Raw genomic sequence first — 18,571 nt, forward strand, 5'->3', positions numbered from 1 at the left:
GTTGATACCAATCTGTGTTGGTGGGTTTTTTTTTTTTTTTTTTTTTTTTTTAGTTTATTTGAGAGTGAGCAGGGGAAGGGGCAGAGAGACGGGCAGTGAGAGAATCCCAAGCAGGCTCCGTGTTGTCAGCACAGAGCCAGATGCAGGGCTTGAACTCACGATCTATGAAATCATGACCTGAGCTGACATTAAGAGTCAGACGCTTAACTGAATAAGCCACAGGCACCCCTGTGTCAGTGTTTTTTATACAGATACAGCTCAGATAAAGTTAAGCACCTTTTCATACAGTTTAAGAAAAATATGAGTGCACACATCAAATTAAAATTTGCCATGGTATTTTCTAAGTTTATGCCGTTCTGTATATTTTCATAGGTTTTCAGACACTAAATAAATATATAAATTCTAGGTTAAACAGGGCACAGATACTTCTATAAAAATAAGTTTTATTAACAAAATGGGCTCACAAAATAAAGATGGTTCATTTTACCAATTTGGGGGATCATCTTTCTTATCGGGCGTGGCACTGTAGACAAGTAAATAAAACACAATAGAAGACTATTTTTCATGGTTTCACAGGCCTTGGGCAGGAAAACTAAACACGGACCACTTAAGTCAGTCATCTTTTTACCTACCCCTTCCACCATTAACAACCTCTTGGGAAGCTGCTTCTGTTACTTTTATGCTACTCCTCAGCTCGCTGCCTTACCGTTCCCGGCTACCCAGAATTGGGAAGAAAATGAATGTAAGTTTAAAGCAAAAGTTCTCCAGGAGATTCTGGCCATAACTTCCGATAATCACGTCCCTCAAGGGTCACTTATTCCTTAAGCCACTGACCACAAGGACATGGCCAACTGTGCCCTTCCTTGGTTTGTGCTGGGCAGCCACAGTGAAGAACTGGAGGGTTTCAGTGAAATACAAATGGTTTAGATGTTCCATTTAGAACTTCTGTAGGAATTTGAGAACGAGGTCCCGCAGTCGTACCCTGAGCATCTCATCATTGTCACAAATGATATGGGTCGAATCTTCCTCAATCTGGATGAGTGTCTCAGCTTCCTGGAGCAGGACAATATGGCCCTTTGCTGTGTCTTCTACCTTAATGTCGCTGAAGCCATGCTGTTCCAAAGAAAAGAGAGAGGAAGATGATGGATACTCTGAAAGCAAAGGGCTGCCTGAAAGGCTGGAGGATATTGCAACTGACAGTTCCAAGAAATGACACTCCCTACGGGACAAGACAAGGATGTCCCCTTTCACCACGTTATTCAACACAGTATCACAAATAAAAGGCATCCAAATCAGCCAGGGAGAGCTCAAACTTTCACTCTTCGCAGATGATGTGATACTCTATATGGAAAACCCAAAAGATTCCACCAAAAAACTGCTAGAACTGATCCATGAATTCAGCAAAGTCACAGGATATAAAATCAATGCACGGAAATCAGCTGCATTCCTATACACCAACAATGAAGCAACAGAAAGAGAACTCAAGGAATCGGTTCCATTTACAGTTGCACCAAAAACCATAAGATACCTAGGAATAAATCAACCACAGAGGTGAAAAATCTATACACTGAAAACTATAGAAAGCTTATGAAAGAAACTGAAGAAGACATAAGAAAATGGAAAAAGATTCCATGCTCCCGGATAGGAAGAACAAATATTGTTAAAATGTCGATACTACCCAAAGCAATCTACATGTTCAATGCAATACCTATCAAAATAACACCAGCATTCTTCACAGAGCTAGAACAATCCTAAAATTTATATGGAACCAGAAAAGACCCTGCATAGACAAAGCAATCTTGAAAAAGAAAACCAAAGCTGGAGGCATCACAATCCCGGGCTTCAAGCTATATTACAAAGCTGTAATCATCAAGACAATATGGTACTGGCACAAAAACAGACACTCAGATCAGTGGAAGAGAATACAGAACCCAGAAACGGACTCACAAACGTATGGCCAACTCATCTTTGACAAAGCAGGAAAGAATATCCAATGGAATAAAGACAATCTCTTCAGCAAATGGGGCTGGGAAACTGGACAGCGACATGCAGAAGAATGAACCTGGACCACTTTCTTACACCATACACAAAAATAAACTCATAGTGGATGAAAGACCTCAATGTAACACAGGAAGCCATCAAAATCCTCGAGGAGAAAGCAGGCAAAAACCTCTTTGATCTTGTCTGCAGCAACTTCTTACTCAACACGTCTCTGGAGGCAAGGGAAACAAAAGCAAAAATGAACTATTGGGACCTCATCAAAATAAAGCTTCCTCACAGTGAAGGAACAATCAGCAAAACTAAAAGGCAACTGATGGAATGGGAGAAGATATTTGCAAACGATGTATCAGATAAAGGGTTAGTATCCAAAATCTATAAAGAACTTATCAAACTCAACACCCAAAAAACAAATAGTCCAGTGAAGGAATGGGCAAAAGACATTAATAGACACTTCTCCAAAGACGACATCCAGATGGTGAGCAGACATATGAAAAAAATGCTCAACATCACTCATCATCAGGGAAATACAAATCAAAACCACAATGAGATACCACCTCACACCTGTCAGAATGGCTAACATGAACAACTCAGGCAACAACAGATGTTGGCGAGGATGCGGAGAAAGAGGATCTCTTTTGCACTGCTGGTAGGAATGCAAACTGGTGCAGCCACTCTGGAAAACAGTATGGAGGTTCCTCAAAAAATTAAAAACAGAACTACCCTACAACCCAGCAACTGCACTACTAGGTATTTATCGAAGGGATACAGGTATGCTCTTTCCAAGGGGCACATGCACCCCAATGTTTACAGAAGCACTATCAACAATAGCCAAAGTATGGAAAGAGCCCAAATGTCCACGCACACACACGCACACACACACACACTGGAGTATTACTCGGCAATCAAAAAGAATGAAATCTTGCCATTTGCAACTATGTGGCTGGAACTAGACGGTAGTAAGCGAAATTAGAGAAAGACAAATATCATATGACTTCCCTCATATGAGGACTTTCAGAGACAAAACAGATGAACATAAGGGAAGGGAAACAAAAATAATATAAAAACAGGGAGGGGGACAAAACAGAAGAGACTCTTAACTATAGAGAACAAACAGAGGGTTGCTGGAGGGGTAATGGGAAGGGGGATGGGCTAAATGGGTAAGGGGTATTAAGGAATCTACTCCTGAAATCATTATTGCACTATATGCTAACTAACTTGGATTTAAATTAAAAAAAATAATTATTAAAAAAAAGAAATGACACTTCCTAGACTTGGCTAAACTGAACATTCTAGAAACTGCCATTTTTGATGCTCCTCCATACAATTCTTCACACTTGTCACATGACCTTCTATAGCAATAGAATTCAAACATAGCTTCATATACTTTAAAAGAAGCCTCCAAACATGCAAGATTATACAAACCACAACAAAATTTCTATAACCTGCTTAAACTTTTGTAAGTTACCTGGGGAACACATCTAAGCTTGGGTTCAGGAGTCCAGGACACTGGGGCCTCCATCACCAGCCTCCATATGCCAATGGTCTCTGATAAAAAAAGCTCCATCCTATCTCAGGAAAATGCATTCCTCAAAGCAAGACACCAGTGACCTTGTGATTTGGCGAATCCCTTTCAAGGAAGGACACAAGGCAGCACAAGAAATACTTCTTTAGCTACCTTAATGTGAGTTATAGAATTTTCTTTCACATCACACATCAAGTTGAGAAAGCAGAAAAGTAGTAGAAATAAGGCTGATATGCCTGAAAGGGACACAGGATAGGCAAAGAAAATGGTCTAGGGAAAGTCTCTACCCTTAGTTCTAGAAAGCTTGTATAGGTTAGGGCAGGTACTGATATTCCTCTTGCAGGAGAGGAGGCAGAAATGGTGAAAAGGAAGAGTCCAGGTCAGATCCTAAGGGTCAATTCCTTGATGAGCCAGGCGAACTAAGTGAAGGTCTTTCTGGGAGAGCAAGTTGTTCCAAGTTTATAAAAAACAAGACAAGCTCAAGTTCTACCAACAGGGGCTGGAGCACTGCAAGGTCACAAGGAAGCAGTGATTGACATGTTCACCTGCATCACAGGGGACACTCCCATGTTAATTACTAGTGATCCTACTCTCAGGGGCTAGGAGGGCTGCACAATGTGGCTACAGTCTTCTTCAGGGAAAATTAAAATTCTAATGGATGGCTGCCGATTTGGGAAAGGACCAGTGTCTTCCAGGTGACTGCTGATTTCTTCCCTCTCCTCCCACCCCGTCTGGGGATTGCTGGCCCTGCTGCTAGAATTCCCAGGGATCCAGGGATCCAGCAACACTGGCGCCTCTGCCCTCACTGCCCCCCAGGCCCAAGCCTCTCTTCTCTTGTGACAAGCCACGTTGGTGCTCTGGCAGCAAGGGGTCTGCTTGAGAAGTGAGGCTCTAAGGGGCGAAGTCGGACTTCCTGGCCGCTCCCACCTTGCCCATCCATCGCATCTAGGTTTTTGAGGAAGGGACTTCCTTGGTTTAGTTCCCACAAGACATAGATGTCATGAGGCAGTCTTCTAGCGGCCTGGTGCCTGATGGGGAGGAAGAGGCTGGCAGAGAAGCAAGCGGGGGACCTACAGTGAAGGAGGGCATGGTCTTCTCTCAACTCTGTGACCCTCCCCTGGTTCTGTTTCCTGCCATGGCTCTGGATCAAGCAGATGCTTCAGAGACAGGAGCCCAGATTGTGGAGACTATGAGAAAGGCAGCAGCACACATTCCTTGAAGCAGGTGAACAGCAGGAAGGGAGGTTCCCGCGCAGCTTTTGCAGGTGCAAACCGAATGCGCTCACCTTCTCCAGGGCCTGCACGAACTGTTCTACCGGGATGGAGCCGCTCAGCAGTGGCTTCAGCACTTTGCAGTCTGGAATGTCATCGCTCGCCCGCTTTCTCTTCTTACCGCCTGTGGGCTGGGTGGGCCTGGGTGGGGGCTAGAGAGGGAAAAAAAACACCATCTCAGCATGAGGTCGGTACAGGCCACAGCCAGAACCTGTCTGTCCATCCTACCAACACAACCTTTTTCCTGGTGGAGGCCCTGGCGCCCGGCCCGGCATCACCCCGTGTGAGGTCAGCCAGCTCTTGAGTTCAGAGTCACTGTTAGCTGGGGGCTCCATCTGGAGTTCTTCATAACATAAGCTAATGCCAAAGCATCCACACAGCATCAATATCTTTTTTGGCAAAGAGATCTCCCTTTTATCAAGACTCGTCTCTAACTGATTCAATTCAGTATCTTCTGAATAAAATTTTTAAGATTTTCTTTTTTTAAAGTTTATTTATTTAGAGAGAGAGTGCGAGTGGGGGAGAGGGGCAGGGAGGGGGAGAAAGAGAGAATCCCAAGGAGGCTCCAAGTTGCCACCACAGAGTCCAACATGGGGCTCCCTCTCATTGAACCCTGAGATCATGACCTGAGCTGAAATCAAGAGTCGGATGCTCAACTGCCACCCAGGTGTCCCTTCTGAGTAAATTCTTAATAATAACCTGTGCTGGCCACTGCAGGTGTAGCAACAGCAGATTGGTCACAGCCACTAGCGGTGGGGTCAGACTCATGGGCTGACATGAAGGTCAGAGAAATTGTCTAAAAAGCAGTGATGGCGGAGCTTCGGGAGGGTGAAGTAAAGGCGAAGTGGGAAATACAGCAGGTGAGGGCACAGCATGCGCCTCATGTATTTGAAGTGGCAGCTCCGTGCAGATCATTCAGGATGTCAGAGCAGCACAGCCAAGTCCGGAAGGAGTTTTTCTAAGGGGGATGAGGGAGGACGAGTGCCTGAAGAGCTGCACCGCGAGGCAGTGAACACGCGTGAACGTAGGACACGGGGTGGGGGTGGGGGGCGCAGAGGGGACAACCGTGGGTGGGGGTGGCTCCCAGGCCCCACCCACTTCCGCAGGTGTGGGGCTGGCACCCACCCAGCTCTCCGCACTGCCCGCTGCCTAACAAATGCGCCCGCGGGAGCTGAGTGGGGCCGGCACTCTGGGAGCCGGGAAGGGCACTCAGGCTGATGTGTGGCCTCCACTCTATGAGTAATAGCTGCTCTTCCCTTTTATCTCTCTGAGGCGTGTGGCCAGATAGTAAGTAGTGAAGAATCTATATGCAGGACCCTCTTTGTTTCAGATCGAATCCATTATGTAGTGTGCTAACTTCCGCAGTGGACACTGGGACCACGATCGTGGGCGCTTCCTCGTGGACTCAGGCGCAGCCCACCCTCCCCCATACCTGAAGGACGTGCTTGTTATCTTTCGTGTGCAGCACTGCCGAGACCGTTGCCAAGGAAATGCCAGGCTTAATCTCCATGGGCACCAGTGAATCTGCGAGCTGGAAGCACACAGGGGTTTCAGTTGGGTTCGCCTAAATTTGGGGACGAGGTGCAGCAGCTGTGCTGTCCAGTCAGGACCTGGAGGCCACACCGGGCTGGGGCTCAAGTGACCCCGCCAGCCTGGTGGGAAAGACACGGCATCAAACGCCATAGTGCTGAGCCTTTCATGATCACCTTTATTCATTTCCTTTTCTTTTGAACTTCTGTCTACATCACTGCAGTCTAACATGGCCACATAATTTTAAGGAAGAAAGAAGGTAAAAACATTTTTAAAATAACGTTAATCAAAAATGTATCGCACACACAAATGTATACCTCGGTTGTAATAAAGAAAGGAGGTAAGAGAAGCCACAGAGGCAAAGGGGATAGTTAGTGGTGGTGGGTAAACTGGGCTGCGAAGACATTGAGAACTCGTCCGACCGCCACTTCTTAGACAGTGTTCTGGGTGCCCTTCCCGGCGACAGCCCAACACTCTCCAGCCGTCACCCACTTGCAAGCCTGTGCCACTGCGTGCTGGGACCCCAGCATGCTGACCCTTCTGCTTCTCCCTTTTGTTAGCTCCACCCCCACCCCAAATGATGAGATGCCCACACTGTGCTAAGGGCCCATCACCTGTATTGCCACAACCTCACATCCATCTTTCAGGTGGCTTTCAGGTGGCTTCCAGGCAGCTCCGAACACTTTCACAGTATTCTCCAAAACCTCAGAGGGCTTCTCTTCATGCAGAAATACCTACTGAGTGCTGACTTTTCATGCTAGCCTCCGCCTCTGTCCTCATGACCACTAGGTGACTAGTGTCAGGCAGGAAGGACAGGGCAGTAGCATTTGGACTGAGTGACCTAATTCCTGGAAATGTGACTTCTCCCAAAGGCGGAACATCCAACCTTTACCTGGGGGGCCATCTCTTTCCCTACCACCCGAATCTGAGGTGTACCCCATCTCCTGGGCAGCTTTAGAGCTCCCTGACCCCGCCACTGGCAGTGATGTGTGATCTTCTAAGAGGCCGTAGCACTCAGCTTTAGTTGGCTATTGCTCTTGCTGTTTTATTAGGATTCTGTGACTATAAGAGTTACTTTCCAACAACAGTATGCATACTCTTTCTGGAAAATCTGGAAAACAGAATACACGTAGACCCCGGTCTGTCCCAGTCTCCTAGATTTAAGAACAAAAGTAAACAAATATGCAAGATGCCACTTAGGTAAATATGAAGATCTGTATCACATGGGCAGAGAAAGCAGCTCAGGGTATTTAGAAGAACTGGAAAACAGAATGTGAAAATTGTTTCACGAAATAAGAAAACATACGTGGCACAAGTGTGAAACGTTCCCCCCCCGGGGAGACATGTCTGCTCCGGTCTCCCGACAACACCCATCCGTGAGCATCCTTTTCCTTCCTACACTGCAGTTACACCCATTACAGGGGAGCCTGCCTAGCAGAACTTTAAAGCCAAAGAACTGGCCTGGGAGGTTTGGGGACGGCACTGTGGGAACCCAGCAGGTGAGATACTCTCCCTGGGCGGCCCTGTGAGGGAGATCTAAGACTCATCTAGGCTTGAGGGAGGTCTCCACTCAGATACCTCCATGAGGGAGGGAGCACCCCTCGCCGCCCTCGAATAGACAGTCTTCCGAGAACCCGTCCATGAGGGTTGTCGCATCCGATCTCCCTCAGAGGGACAAAGGGGGAGGATTTATGGGAAGCTGCAGAGGACACACTCTCATTTGGGGGAGGAATAAGCATCCTTTAGTAGCAGCAAAACCTAAAGAGCAGCGCCAGATTTTAACCTCCTCATCTCGCACATGCGTCTCCCAGGCAAAACTCTACATTACGTCCACGGACAAAAATTTATGTAAAAGAATGTTTCTGAAAGCATTACTTATAATATAGAAAAAGCAGAAATAATAAAGCTCACCAATGAAGGAATAGTTATGATAAACTTATGATAGACCATTACACCCCCACTAAGATGTTTACTTGTCGCGACCTACTACTGTTCCATGACCAAGGCAGCATGCTGGGTAGGATTCAACTACACACAACACACACACACACAGAGAACAGACAAGGCAAATACACAAAATTCTGAGCAGTAGTTATCTCTGGCACGGGGACCACGACTGATTATTTTGTCTTTATCCTTTTTTTTATTCTATTTTCCGAATTTTCCAGAAAGAGTATGCATACTTTTATTGGAAAGTAACTCTAATAGTAACAGAATCCTAATAAAACAGCAAGAGACGGCAGAAGGGCCTTAAAAAGATGGCTGTGCAGAGCACTGCTCTCAGGAAAGTGTGGGACCTGAGCCTCTTTCAGGGGCATCGTGGTCAATGTGACTGTCCTAATAATGTGAGTTTTAGCCTTTTCACTCTTGCTATCACGAGTGTTCACTGGGATTTTCTCAAGGTTACATGACATACATTATCCACAACAAAGCGAAAGCAAAAGGAGATAGGACAGTCCACAAGCAGACATTAAAGAGATCTGCAAATGGAAAATAGTGCCCCTGTTCTCATTACCTTTTTTTAGAAACATTTTCTCATAAAAGATATTTTAGTTGTGTTAGCATCTAATGGGTTTATGTCATTATTTTTATAGCTTTTTAAAAATTTTATTTTAGAAAGAACCAGATCACAAGAGGGAGAGGGGCAGAGGAAAAAGGAGAATCTTAAGCAGGCTCCACGCTCAGCATAGATCCCGATGTGGGGCTCAATCTCAAGACTGTGAGATCATGACCTAAGCCAAAATCAAGAGTTGGATGCTCAACCAACTGAGCCACCCAGGCACCCCCTAAATCATTATTTTTAAAATGAATAAATATTTTTAAAATGTCTTCGTTTTAACATCTAATATAGCAAATATCAATAGGTGTAACCCACATAAACAAAAGCTCTTTGAGGTTCTAATTTTTTTAAGTAGGCTCCATGCTGGGCATGAGATCACGACCTGAGCTGAGATTAAGAGTCAGATGCTTAACTGACTGAGCCACCTAGGTGCCCCTTGGGTTCTAATTTTTAAGAAGTTTTGAGACCAGGAATTTTGAGGACATGTTCAAGCTATCTCAAGAGGCAAAAGAAAGCCAAAAGTAGCTTCCCACAGAGCCTTCCACACTGACACTGCAGGAGCTAGGCCATGTGACTCGGGCTGCCTTGCCCTCAGTTGGTCGCTCATGCACAGTATACCTCAACTGTCTCACATGTACAATATGCACACAAATAATCACATTTATAATCCTTGTATGTTGATTACTCTTATTTCCCTCCATCTAGCTCTGAATTTGATGAAACTTGACTCACACTCAAATGAGGTCCAGAAAGGATGAGAAAAATCCACCGTGGTCAGGGACGGAGCTGACATCAGTGCCTCTGTTCTGAGAGGCCCTGGCTTCCTGGCTTAAACATGTTAAATGTGAACACAAGCAGCGGTCCTGATGTTAACAGCTGTTACTTCATTGCCTGAAAAATAAGGCGGTTCTGAAGATCCCGCCTCTCTTCCCAGTTCCCTGCCTAAGGGGCTGTGTTCTTTGGTTCATCCGCATTTGACACAACGCCAAGAAAGCCCCCTCTGAGATCATCTTTTTTCAGATACTCAAGTGGAAAACCTGGGTCTGACCATGAGAAAGAGAACAGCTCACCTCTGGCATGATTTCGATCTTCTCGTACCGACGCTTGAAAGGCAAGGCGAGGACCTCGGCCCGCCGATAGGACATTGCGGGCGGCTGGCAGTCGATCATCAGGTCCATGCGGTGGGACTGCGCTGGGGGTGGCTGCGTGTACTGCTCGGGGCAGACCACGTGCAGCGGCTGAGAACCAACAGGACAGAGACAAGTAAGGGAGGAGGCCCACCTCAGTGTGCCCGCACTCCTGCTCCGCCTCACCACCTCCTGACCCCCCTCCTCTCAAACCCAAACACTGGGCAGCAGGAGAGGGGAGTGCAGTGCGGGGAAAGAATAAACATTTCAGAGCAAAGCCCTCAACTGCCAGTCACGTGGACTAGTGGGGGATCCACTGCCTCCGTTTGCATTTGTTTTTATGTTTTCACTGTTTTTAAGTCATTTTGATGGTAACTTCCATAGGTCTATGCCCAACTGGTGCCCAAGCTCCTTGAGGGCAGTCTTCTTGTCACACCTACCATCACTGACCGGTACAGCTGTTGGCCGATTGGCAAGAACTGCTGACTTTGGTGCTAGTCTGGTGTTTTGGGGTGGGGGCTTCTCTGGTATCTGCAGGTGCACTGGTGTTAGACAGTGGGCAGTGCACAGCTCACATACTCCACTGTGTGGGACACACTGAATCAGATCTTTTTTGCAAAATATCTCTTTGTTATTCTGAGAGACAAAAATAGTAAACCAACATTTACTTGGGACAAATACCACCCAAGTGAAAATGGATCCCGGTAGCCCACTGAGTTGTACTGACACTGCTTTTACTTAAGAGCCTGGAGCTCACCTCCAGCTCCTGGAAGGCCTTCCAACAGGAAGCACTGGAACAGCCGACCGGATGCACTAAAAACAGCACTTGTTCCGTTGGGCTGATCCTTTTCTTCCTCCTGACGGAAGGTTAGGTTAGGATCTCCTAACTCTTCTCAAAGCCATCCGAGTGCACAGTCGCAGCCTGAGGACCCGTCCCCGCTTCCCTCTCCTACAGTGGGGACCAGGTGGCCTCTGGCTCCCACAGTCCTATACCGCCAGGGGCTCCATGAGCACACCGCTGCCGTGCGGACCACAGGGGAAACTTAGTTATGAAAACAACAGGCTCGTAACTGCTTCTGCCAGTGTGCTGATGAGTACACGGTGGGTATCGAATCACCAAATCAGCCCAAACTTATCCACTACTCTCAATCATGTCTAGAGAAAGCCCATATTCTTTCCTTGTAGGGCCAGCAAGGATGGCCATAATCCATTATTTCTGCATTCCTGAGGTTCTTCAGCTTTCCATTTCTTGTTACCCTTCCTTAGAGCTCTGGGTAAGTGCCTCCCATCCTGAGGTCATAGGTTCTGTGAGGAGGAAAGCAAACTTCTGACCTAGGCCAAGAAAAATGAAGGGAGCTAATCGTACCTTGCTAAATTACTAGGTGAAGCAACAGAAGACGTGCCAGGGCGCCCTGGTGCTCCTTTAAGCTCCTGAGGCAATGGGGAATGAGAAGTTTTCCTCTTGCCTCTCCCTTGCCAACTGCAAGCAGCCTCCCCCAACCCCACTATCAAACTTGTGCCAAGAGGTTGCTGACCCGGTGCAGTGATTTTTACTCCCCCCCCACCCCCCCCACATTCTCCTGTGTAGATGGTCTTTCTTAACCCACCGCTTTACCCAACTACTTCTTCCCTTGCCCTACGGCAGAAGATGCAAAAGGAAAAAACAAACAGAAGCCACAAAAAATAAACCAAAACAAACCCCTAACAAAAAGCAAAATAACAGGGGCGCCTGGGTGGCGCAGTCGGTTAAGCGTCCGACTTCAGCCAGGTCACGATCTCGTGGTCTGTGAGTTCGAGCCCCGCGTCGGGCTCTGGGCTGATGGCTCAGAGCCTGGAGCCTGTTTCCGATTCTGTGTCTCCCTCTCTCTCTGCCCCTCGCCCGTTCATGCTCTGTCTCTCTCTGTCCCAAAAATAAATAAACGTTGAAAAAAAAAAAATTAAAAAAAAAAAATTAAAAAAAAAAAAGCAAAATAACAGTGTTCGTGGTACTAACCCACATCTGCAACGAGGAACCAGTACAGGTTTCAGTGAAACTGCCTTTCGGCTTGAGGAGTCTGTTTCTAGGGCTATTTTGGTGGGGAGAGGGGGCGATTTGCTTTTGACTGGACACAGACGGTCCTCATCAAAAATAACAGGCTAATGCTTTCCTTCCCTTCCACCTTTGATTTCTTTAGAACAGAAACTGCTTCCAGGTCTTAAAGCCCCCTACCTGGGGCGGGGCGGGGGGAGTGGGCGGCGGTGACCGGCACATGTGCCAGCATGCTGCGGACTCGGACTCGGACTCCAGAGACACGAGGAAGGGAAGAAGCGCAGCCAGATGGCCCGCCCTGCCGCAAACTCCCGGCTGTATCAGGGCTGTGGGGAGACACCAGCACTTCCCTTCCTCACCTGTACTTCTTTGAGCAGCTTTGACACTTGGATGAAGTTCAGTCGCGTATCGATGGGGCAGTAAATGCATTTCATGGCCAAGGGCTGGTAGGGAGCCAGTGCTTCCAGGTAAGAGAAATCAGGTTCTAATGGGAGCACAAAAAGGAAAATTTAAAATGCAAGCAACAGAGTTGTTACCAAGTGAGGAGGCGGCTGGTGTGGTCAAGGCCAGGCGGGATCCGTACCGAAGTGCAGAGGCTGGCGGGAGCTGGATTCCTGATCACTGCAGAGGGTCACTTACTCACAGGTAAGGACAGGGAGAGGCCAGAATGAACAGGGCAGGGTGGGTGTGGGCTCAAGATTTTCAACACAGAGAGACGGAGGAGATAAATGAGGGGTTACATAAGTAAATGGGGGAGAAGGGAAAACTCTTTGTTGCAACAGAATGCCAAATAAATGTAAACAATGAAAGTAAAAAAAAATATCATTTGGCAACCATCACAGGAATAATTTCTTCGGACCAGGATCATCAATAGATGCAAAAAAAATTAGATAAAAATTTGAGGAAGACAAGGATACATAGTCTCAAAGTGTCCCCCCACCCAAGATACTGATTAAATGTAAAAACTGACTTCACAGTGGGGAAACCTGGCACAGGCCTCTCGAATCAAGTGCTCGAAGTTAACAAGCAGGTATGAGACAAATGACATACCACTGACTTGATAGGGCAGACATGAGAAAAGGACCCTGGCCTCATGTCAACAGATGCTTTTGCTGCGACTGTCATGCTCCTCTCGGCAAAGCCTGGCATGCGCGGTGACTGGGAACCACGCTTGCCATGACGGCCCATTTGTTAAACCCAGAACTACTCACTGTGGCCTGTGTGGCAGAGATTACATTTCTGGTGTGAAATATAATACTTAGACTCCCAACAGCCTGTGCCCCCATGAGGACATCACTTCTTACAGCCCTCTAGCCTACATTTACCCATCCCATTAACTCTCCCAGTGCATTAAGGATGACTGATGGAACGTCCAGATTTTTATTTATTAAAAAAAAAATTTTTTTTTTAATGTTTATTCAAGAAAGCGAGCGAGCGAGTATGAGCAGGGGAGGAGCAGAGAGTTGGGGGGAGACACAGAATCTGAAGCAGGCTCCAGGCTCTGAGCTGTTAGCACAAAGCCTGATGTGGGGCTTAAACTCACGAACTGCAAGATCATGAACTGAGCAGAAGTCAGACGCTTAACCGAATGAACCACCCAGGCACCCTGGAACTTCCCGATTTTTCAATTACTTCCCCTTGGTGGCTCCTGTTTCTCTAAGAGGAACCCCCCAAATATTAGGCAAGGACAGCTACCTAGGAGAAAACTGACTCCCTTTTTATGTGTACTAGGTGAGCTACAACTTTCCCACAGCTGTAATACAATCCAAAAAAGTGGTCCAAAATTCATCTCTGACGTGACCAGACATCATACATGACATAGCTGCTCTGAAAGTCCCTCAAAATGGGTTTAGATTTAAATTCATTACCAGGGTTGTTATGGACAATCAAACAACCCTTGATTTCTTCTTAGCTGGCTAAAGGAAAAATTATACTACAGCAAACACTTCTTACTGCACCTATAAAAATACTGTATCCACTGTCATATCAGAGTCAGTAACCCCTCAAAAAGAATGAAAGACCACCTTTAGTCCTACTACAATGTTCTCCAGAATACCTCTTGCTTAGCAAAAGTTGGCCATGGTGAGGTTCTGGGTATTGTGGGTCAATGTCTTGTGACCTGACTTCCTCTGCCTTTGGCCAAAAGGGGGCCTAGGAAAGAGAGAAGAAGCCCCTGAAGCTGCTTTTCTGAGCTCTCCTGGCACTTTCTACCAGGTCTTGGAGTTATAGCCGGAGCCGGCCTGTCAGTCATGGCCAGGCCATATTGTTCTCCTGTTGGACATCAACAATTTCACAGAACCCTGACACCAGACATGGCCATTTGGTGACCACAATGGATCAAGACAAAAACAAGAACCCCTCCATAATCATGCCTGAACACACAACCACAACACTGTTCGAACCACAAAAGGAGCAAACATTACCCTATCCTGGCTCCATTCTTCTTGCCTTCTAGATAAGAACTGTTAAGATACTCAATCATTTAACCACTCCTGCTTCCTAACAGCGGCCAATCCAGAGCAATGTTCCACATCTGTGAACCTACCTCAAAATCACCCAACACAAGTCCAAATCCCTAAGTTCTTTCCAACATGTTCTGAGATGCCTCCCACTTCCCCATGTGTTCTTCTCAGCTGCAATGAATCAATAAATCCAACTTTGTTTGACCGGTGGTGTGATGGAGGCCTCTGGCACTCCTCACAAACAGGCTGAGCACAGGAAAGGGCCCCAGTGTCCCTGATCTTGAAGATTTGGGCACAGTTAGACTCTATTTCATCATTCAAGTCTTAAAAGCAATGAGAAAGAAATCAACTGATAACTTTCTCAACAACTTTTATGTGCCAGGCACTGCATGAAGTGCCTTCTGATAACACTTCAGTAAACACAGAGTTGCCCAAGGAAGGAGCCATCAACAATCCCATTTTACGATGAAGAAAGTGAGGCTCAGGGAGGTGAGGTTAACTTGGCTTAGATTATAGTACACTGGACCAGATTCAGATCAAGGTTTTTCACTCAACTGCCCGTAAGATTTCCAAATCCCGAGGCTGTCTGAAGACCTAAAGTTGCTAAAATAATATAGTGATTAAGTAAAACCCCTGCTTGGCTTCATTAAAGGATTTGTTTTACTCTGAGGGGTTTGTCTCCAGAAAAAACAGTGTAAGCCAGAGCAAACTATAACCAAAGGAGAAAAACCCAACTCAAGAAATAATTCCTAAAGGGTAACACAAGAGTGTTTACTAGGATTACTGCCGTTCTTGAAACAGCTTACAAAATCCTATCAAAAGCAGTTCAGTAGAAATCTGCCTCAGGGGAAATCTCCGAAAAATGGATATGAAAGCTTTGTCCAGTACAGTTTCCTAACAGTCCATCTTGCTTTACTCTTTCCCTTGTGGTTTATGTCAGATGAGTGTTCATATTTATGCCTTACTGAAGTTTCGTCCTGGTCGGTGCACTGGGTGAAAGTCCCAGTGGAAAGGGCAGGGTTTTATTTGTTTGTTTACTTACCTGTGAATATGACGGTGTTGAGACTAGATTTCCCCCAGAGCTCCATGAAATGGACCACATCCCCAAATCGGAGGGAGGGGTGCCCGGTGAACACCACACATGGTTGCCGGAAATCACTGCTGAAGTCTCCGTGGAGGCTCGGGTAGTGCTTCAGCTTGTTGGTCTGAATGAGCTACAATATGTACAGGGAAGCACACAAAGAGATGTTAGCCTGTCCAGGCGGAGGGAAGGACTGCACAGCATGGGAGCATGAGCAGAAGGAAGAATACAAATGAATCTGATTACAATTTGTGGAAGATAGAATTTTTTTTTTTTTTGTTATGTACAATGTGACTTTCTGAACAGATGCAACCTTCTGGTACGTATTAACATATTATTCAGGCTGTTAAAGGCCTGATGCAGTCTAACCCTTCCTTTAGAGCTTCCTGACACTCGGGAGTCCCGGCCCTAGAAGTTCCCAGGATCAGTTATTATTTGAAGTACAAGTAATTTTCCCCAAACATGTGACTCACCAAGTTCTGTCAACAATAAACACTTCACACAAGAAAAACTGTTTACCTGCACAGGACCACCTCTTGAGATGTAAGTTACTGCGGCAACTTACCAAAGACAAAGGCCAAATTGGCTTTCAGAAATTTGGGAGTGTGATGTCCTCCCAGAGATGTCCTACGCAGAAAGCTGTAGTAAGAAGTGGGCCATGTACAGCCTCAGACTCGTCTCAAAAGTGTACGTTTTGAATCAAATGATCTCCCTTCCAGAGCAATACCTGGCAATTCTCTCCCAACGTCATAACCGACCCAAGACAACACCATATAGTTACAGCCACAGATGGCATCTTGTGACATGGCTCAGCAGCTCTTCCTGCTGCCCTGGCCCTGCCTCCACCTCCCTACTCTAGCACCAAAAGGTAAGATGACAAACACCCAGACTTCAGAGACCTTAAATGCCAGCTAGATCAAAGGGAATACTGCCCTGAGATATCGTCTAATAGATAAAGAAATAGTCTGTGACATAAGTTAATCCTGAACCAACCAATTATGCATAAGAGGGGAGCCCAAATCCAACTGAAGTCACCCAAATAGTGAAGTGTGGCCGGAATGGGACAACCCCCAAATGGAAGCTAAACTCTCTTCACTATAAAGATTTAATTTTTAATTCAGAGAGATTGCTTTTACTGGTAACACTGCAACACTACTCTAGAGATCTTAGCCAGGCATCCCTGGCTTGGATGGGATATGTTGTAGTAAAGACGGGACAAATGCTGAATTCCCACCTCCCTTCCAAGTTATATACAAACAAAAGGGACATTCTTTTTATAACTGATCTGCCCCCAAATCATTACTTGTCCCACTGAAATGGGTGAGCGCTGTCTAAAAGATTAAGCCTACTGTATCCATTGCCGTCAAGGAGACGAATGGGATTCTAAGAATAGCAGTGGGTCTTTGCACACAACTTAAATCACTTTTTAGGCATTACCTACAGTTCCTGAAGTTCTACTGATCAATGCATAGCAACTAAGATAAATTCATCTCTTTTCTTTTGCCAACTGGAGCTACCTTTCTAGCTGACTTACTACATTTGACCATTCATTACCTCTGTACTTATTTAAGGTCCAACTGTATAAGCAATGAAGCTGTAGGGTAGGAATTCTGTAAAAAAAAATTTTTTTTTTTTAATTATCAGTACTAAGGCTAGAATATTTTCTCTTTGGCACTGGTCACAATACTGAGTCAACTCCATCATGTCCTAAAGTAGGCAAGTGCGTTTCAGGAACCCTGCTCATGTAACTATGGTCTTTTCATATTCCTAACTAAATGGGACAAAGGTAATCCGTGACAATATGTGGGTAAAAACGTAGAGTAACACTCTTAGAAAACAAAAAAAGGCTAATTTTTGTTGGGGGGAGAAAAACCAGCCTTCAGTGGTAAAGTCCACCATAAAGTATGCTTTGCCACGCTTAATTTTCAGACATCACTGCATTTCTAGCCTGAAGTTCACTGTGGTAATGACAGAGCTTGGAAAAACTTTGGCTGCTGTAACGGAATGTGTGGACTGAAAAATGACTTTGTCAGAACCTTCCGCATGAAATTCTGGCTCATAAAGGTCCTTTGGAGTAGCAATAAGCAGGGGTGGCAGGAGTTGTCAAATTTAAAATAGTTAGTGGGACATTTGTTGCTATTTACACTGAATCAAATAGTTAACTGTAAAACAAATAAACCAACTAAATCCTATACAAGCACATCCACACAGACATCTGTGGATGGATGAAGTCTGTACAAACTGAAAAGTCCATGTTCCCAACTGCACACTAAGGAGCAGTGTGACCAGCTTCTTAGAGGTTCCCCTTTGTCCTTTTCCACTTACTACTGCCTCCAACCCCACCTCCAGGATAACCGCAATCCTGGCTTCTGATACCACAGAATTGTTTTGTGTGTTCTTGAACTTTCATATAAAGAAAATCACACTGTCTACTTATGTCTCACTTATTTCACTCGCATGATGTTTGTGAGATTTGTTTACATAACTTCGTATAATTGGAATTCATTCATTCTCACTGATGTAAGTAAGGTATTCCATTGTACAGAATATACCACAAAATCCGCTTGACTATTAACAGCATTTAGGTATATTTCAGCACTATTACCAAGAATGCTCTGAAGATTTTTGTCTGTGTCTTTTGGTGACATACCCATGTATTTCTGTTTGGTATATAATTCAGGAACAAAATTGCTGAAGTAGGGAGTATGTTATATTTCAGCTTTAGCAGATATTGCCAGTTTCCTAAAGTGGCTTATACCAATTTAAACATCCTTTTTAAAAATGTAACAAAAAATTGGGAGTAACTCTTTTGTTGGATAGTAAGAGAATGGTTAAGTACATTATAATATGTTCATATGATATGCTATGGAATACTAGGCAGCAATAATAATAATAGGAGGCACACAGAAAAATATCCATGATACACTGTTTGGTGAAAAATGTAATGAAAACAAAACTGTCTATGTTATGTTGTTACGTTATATATAT

At 45.4% G+C, this 18,571-nt stretch overlaps 1 protein-coding gene across 2 annotated transcripts in view; it reads right to left on the reverse strand.

Moving 5' to 3' along the window:
• Positions 1-211: 211 nt before the first annotated feature.
• INTS9 (integrator complex subunit 9) overlaps positions 212-18,571 on the reverse strand; it is a 102,936-nt gene continuing 84,576 nt past the window's right edge. For both annotated transcript variants that reach the window (XM_030312687.1, XM_030312686.1), the window contains 6 exons: positions 15,545-15,716; positions 12,400-12,524; positions 9,955-10,122; positions 6,227-6,325; positions 4,809-4,946; positions 212-1,113 (listed from right to left, as the gene is read on the reverse strand). In XM_030312687.1, coding sequence (XP_030168547.1) covers positions 937-1,113; positions 4,809-4,946; positions 6,227-6,325; positions 9,955-10,122; positions 12,400-12,524; positions 15,545-15,716 — 879 coding nt within the window. In that variant the 3' untranslated portion in view covers positions 212-936. The remainder of the gene's footprint in view (positions 1,114-4,808; positions 4,947-6,226; positions 6,326-9,954; positions 10,123-12,399; positions 12,525-15,544; positions 15,717-18,571) is intronic.

The sequence above is a fragment of the Lynx canadensis genome, chromosome B1, assembly GCF_007474595.2.
Source record: "Lynx canadensis isolate LIC74 chromosome B1, mLynCan4.pri.v2, whole genome shotgun sequence".
Classification (NCBI taxonomy): domain Eukaryota; kingdom Metazoa; phylum Chordata; class Mammalia; order Carnivora; family Felidae; genus Lynx; species Lynx canadensis.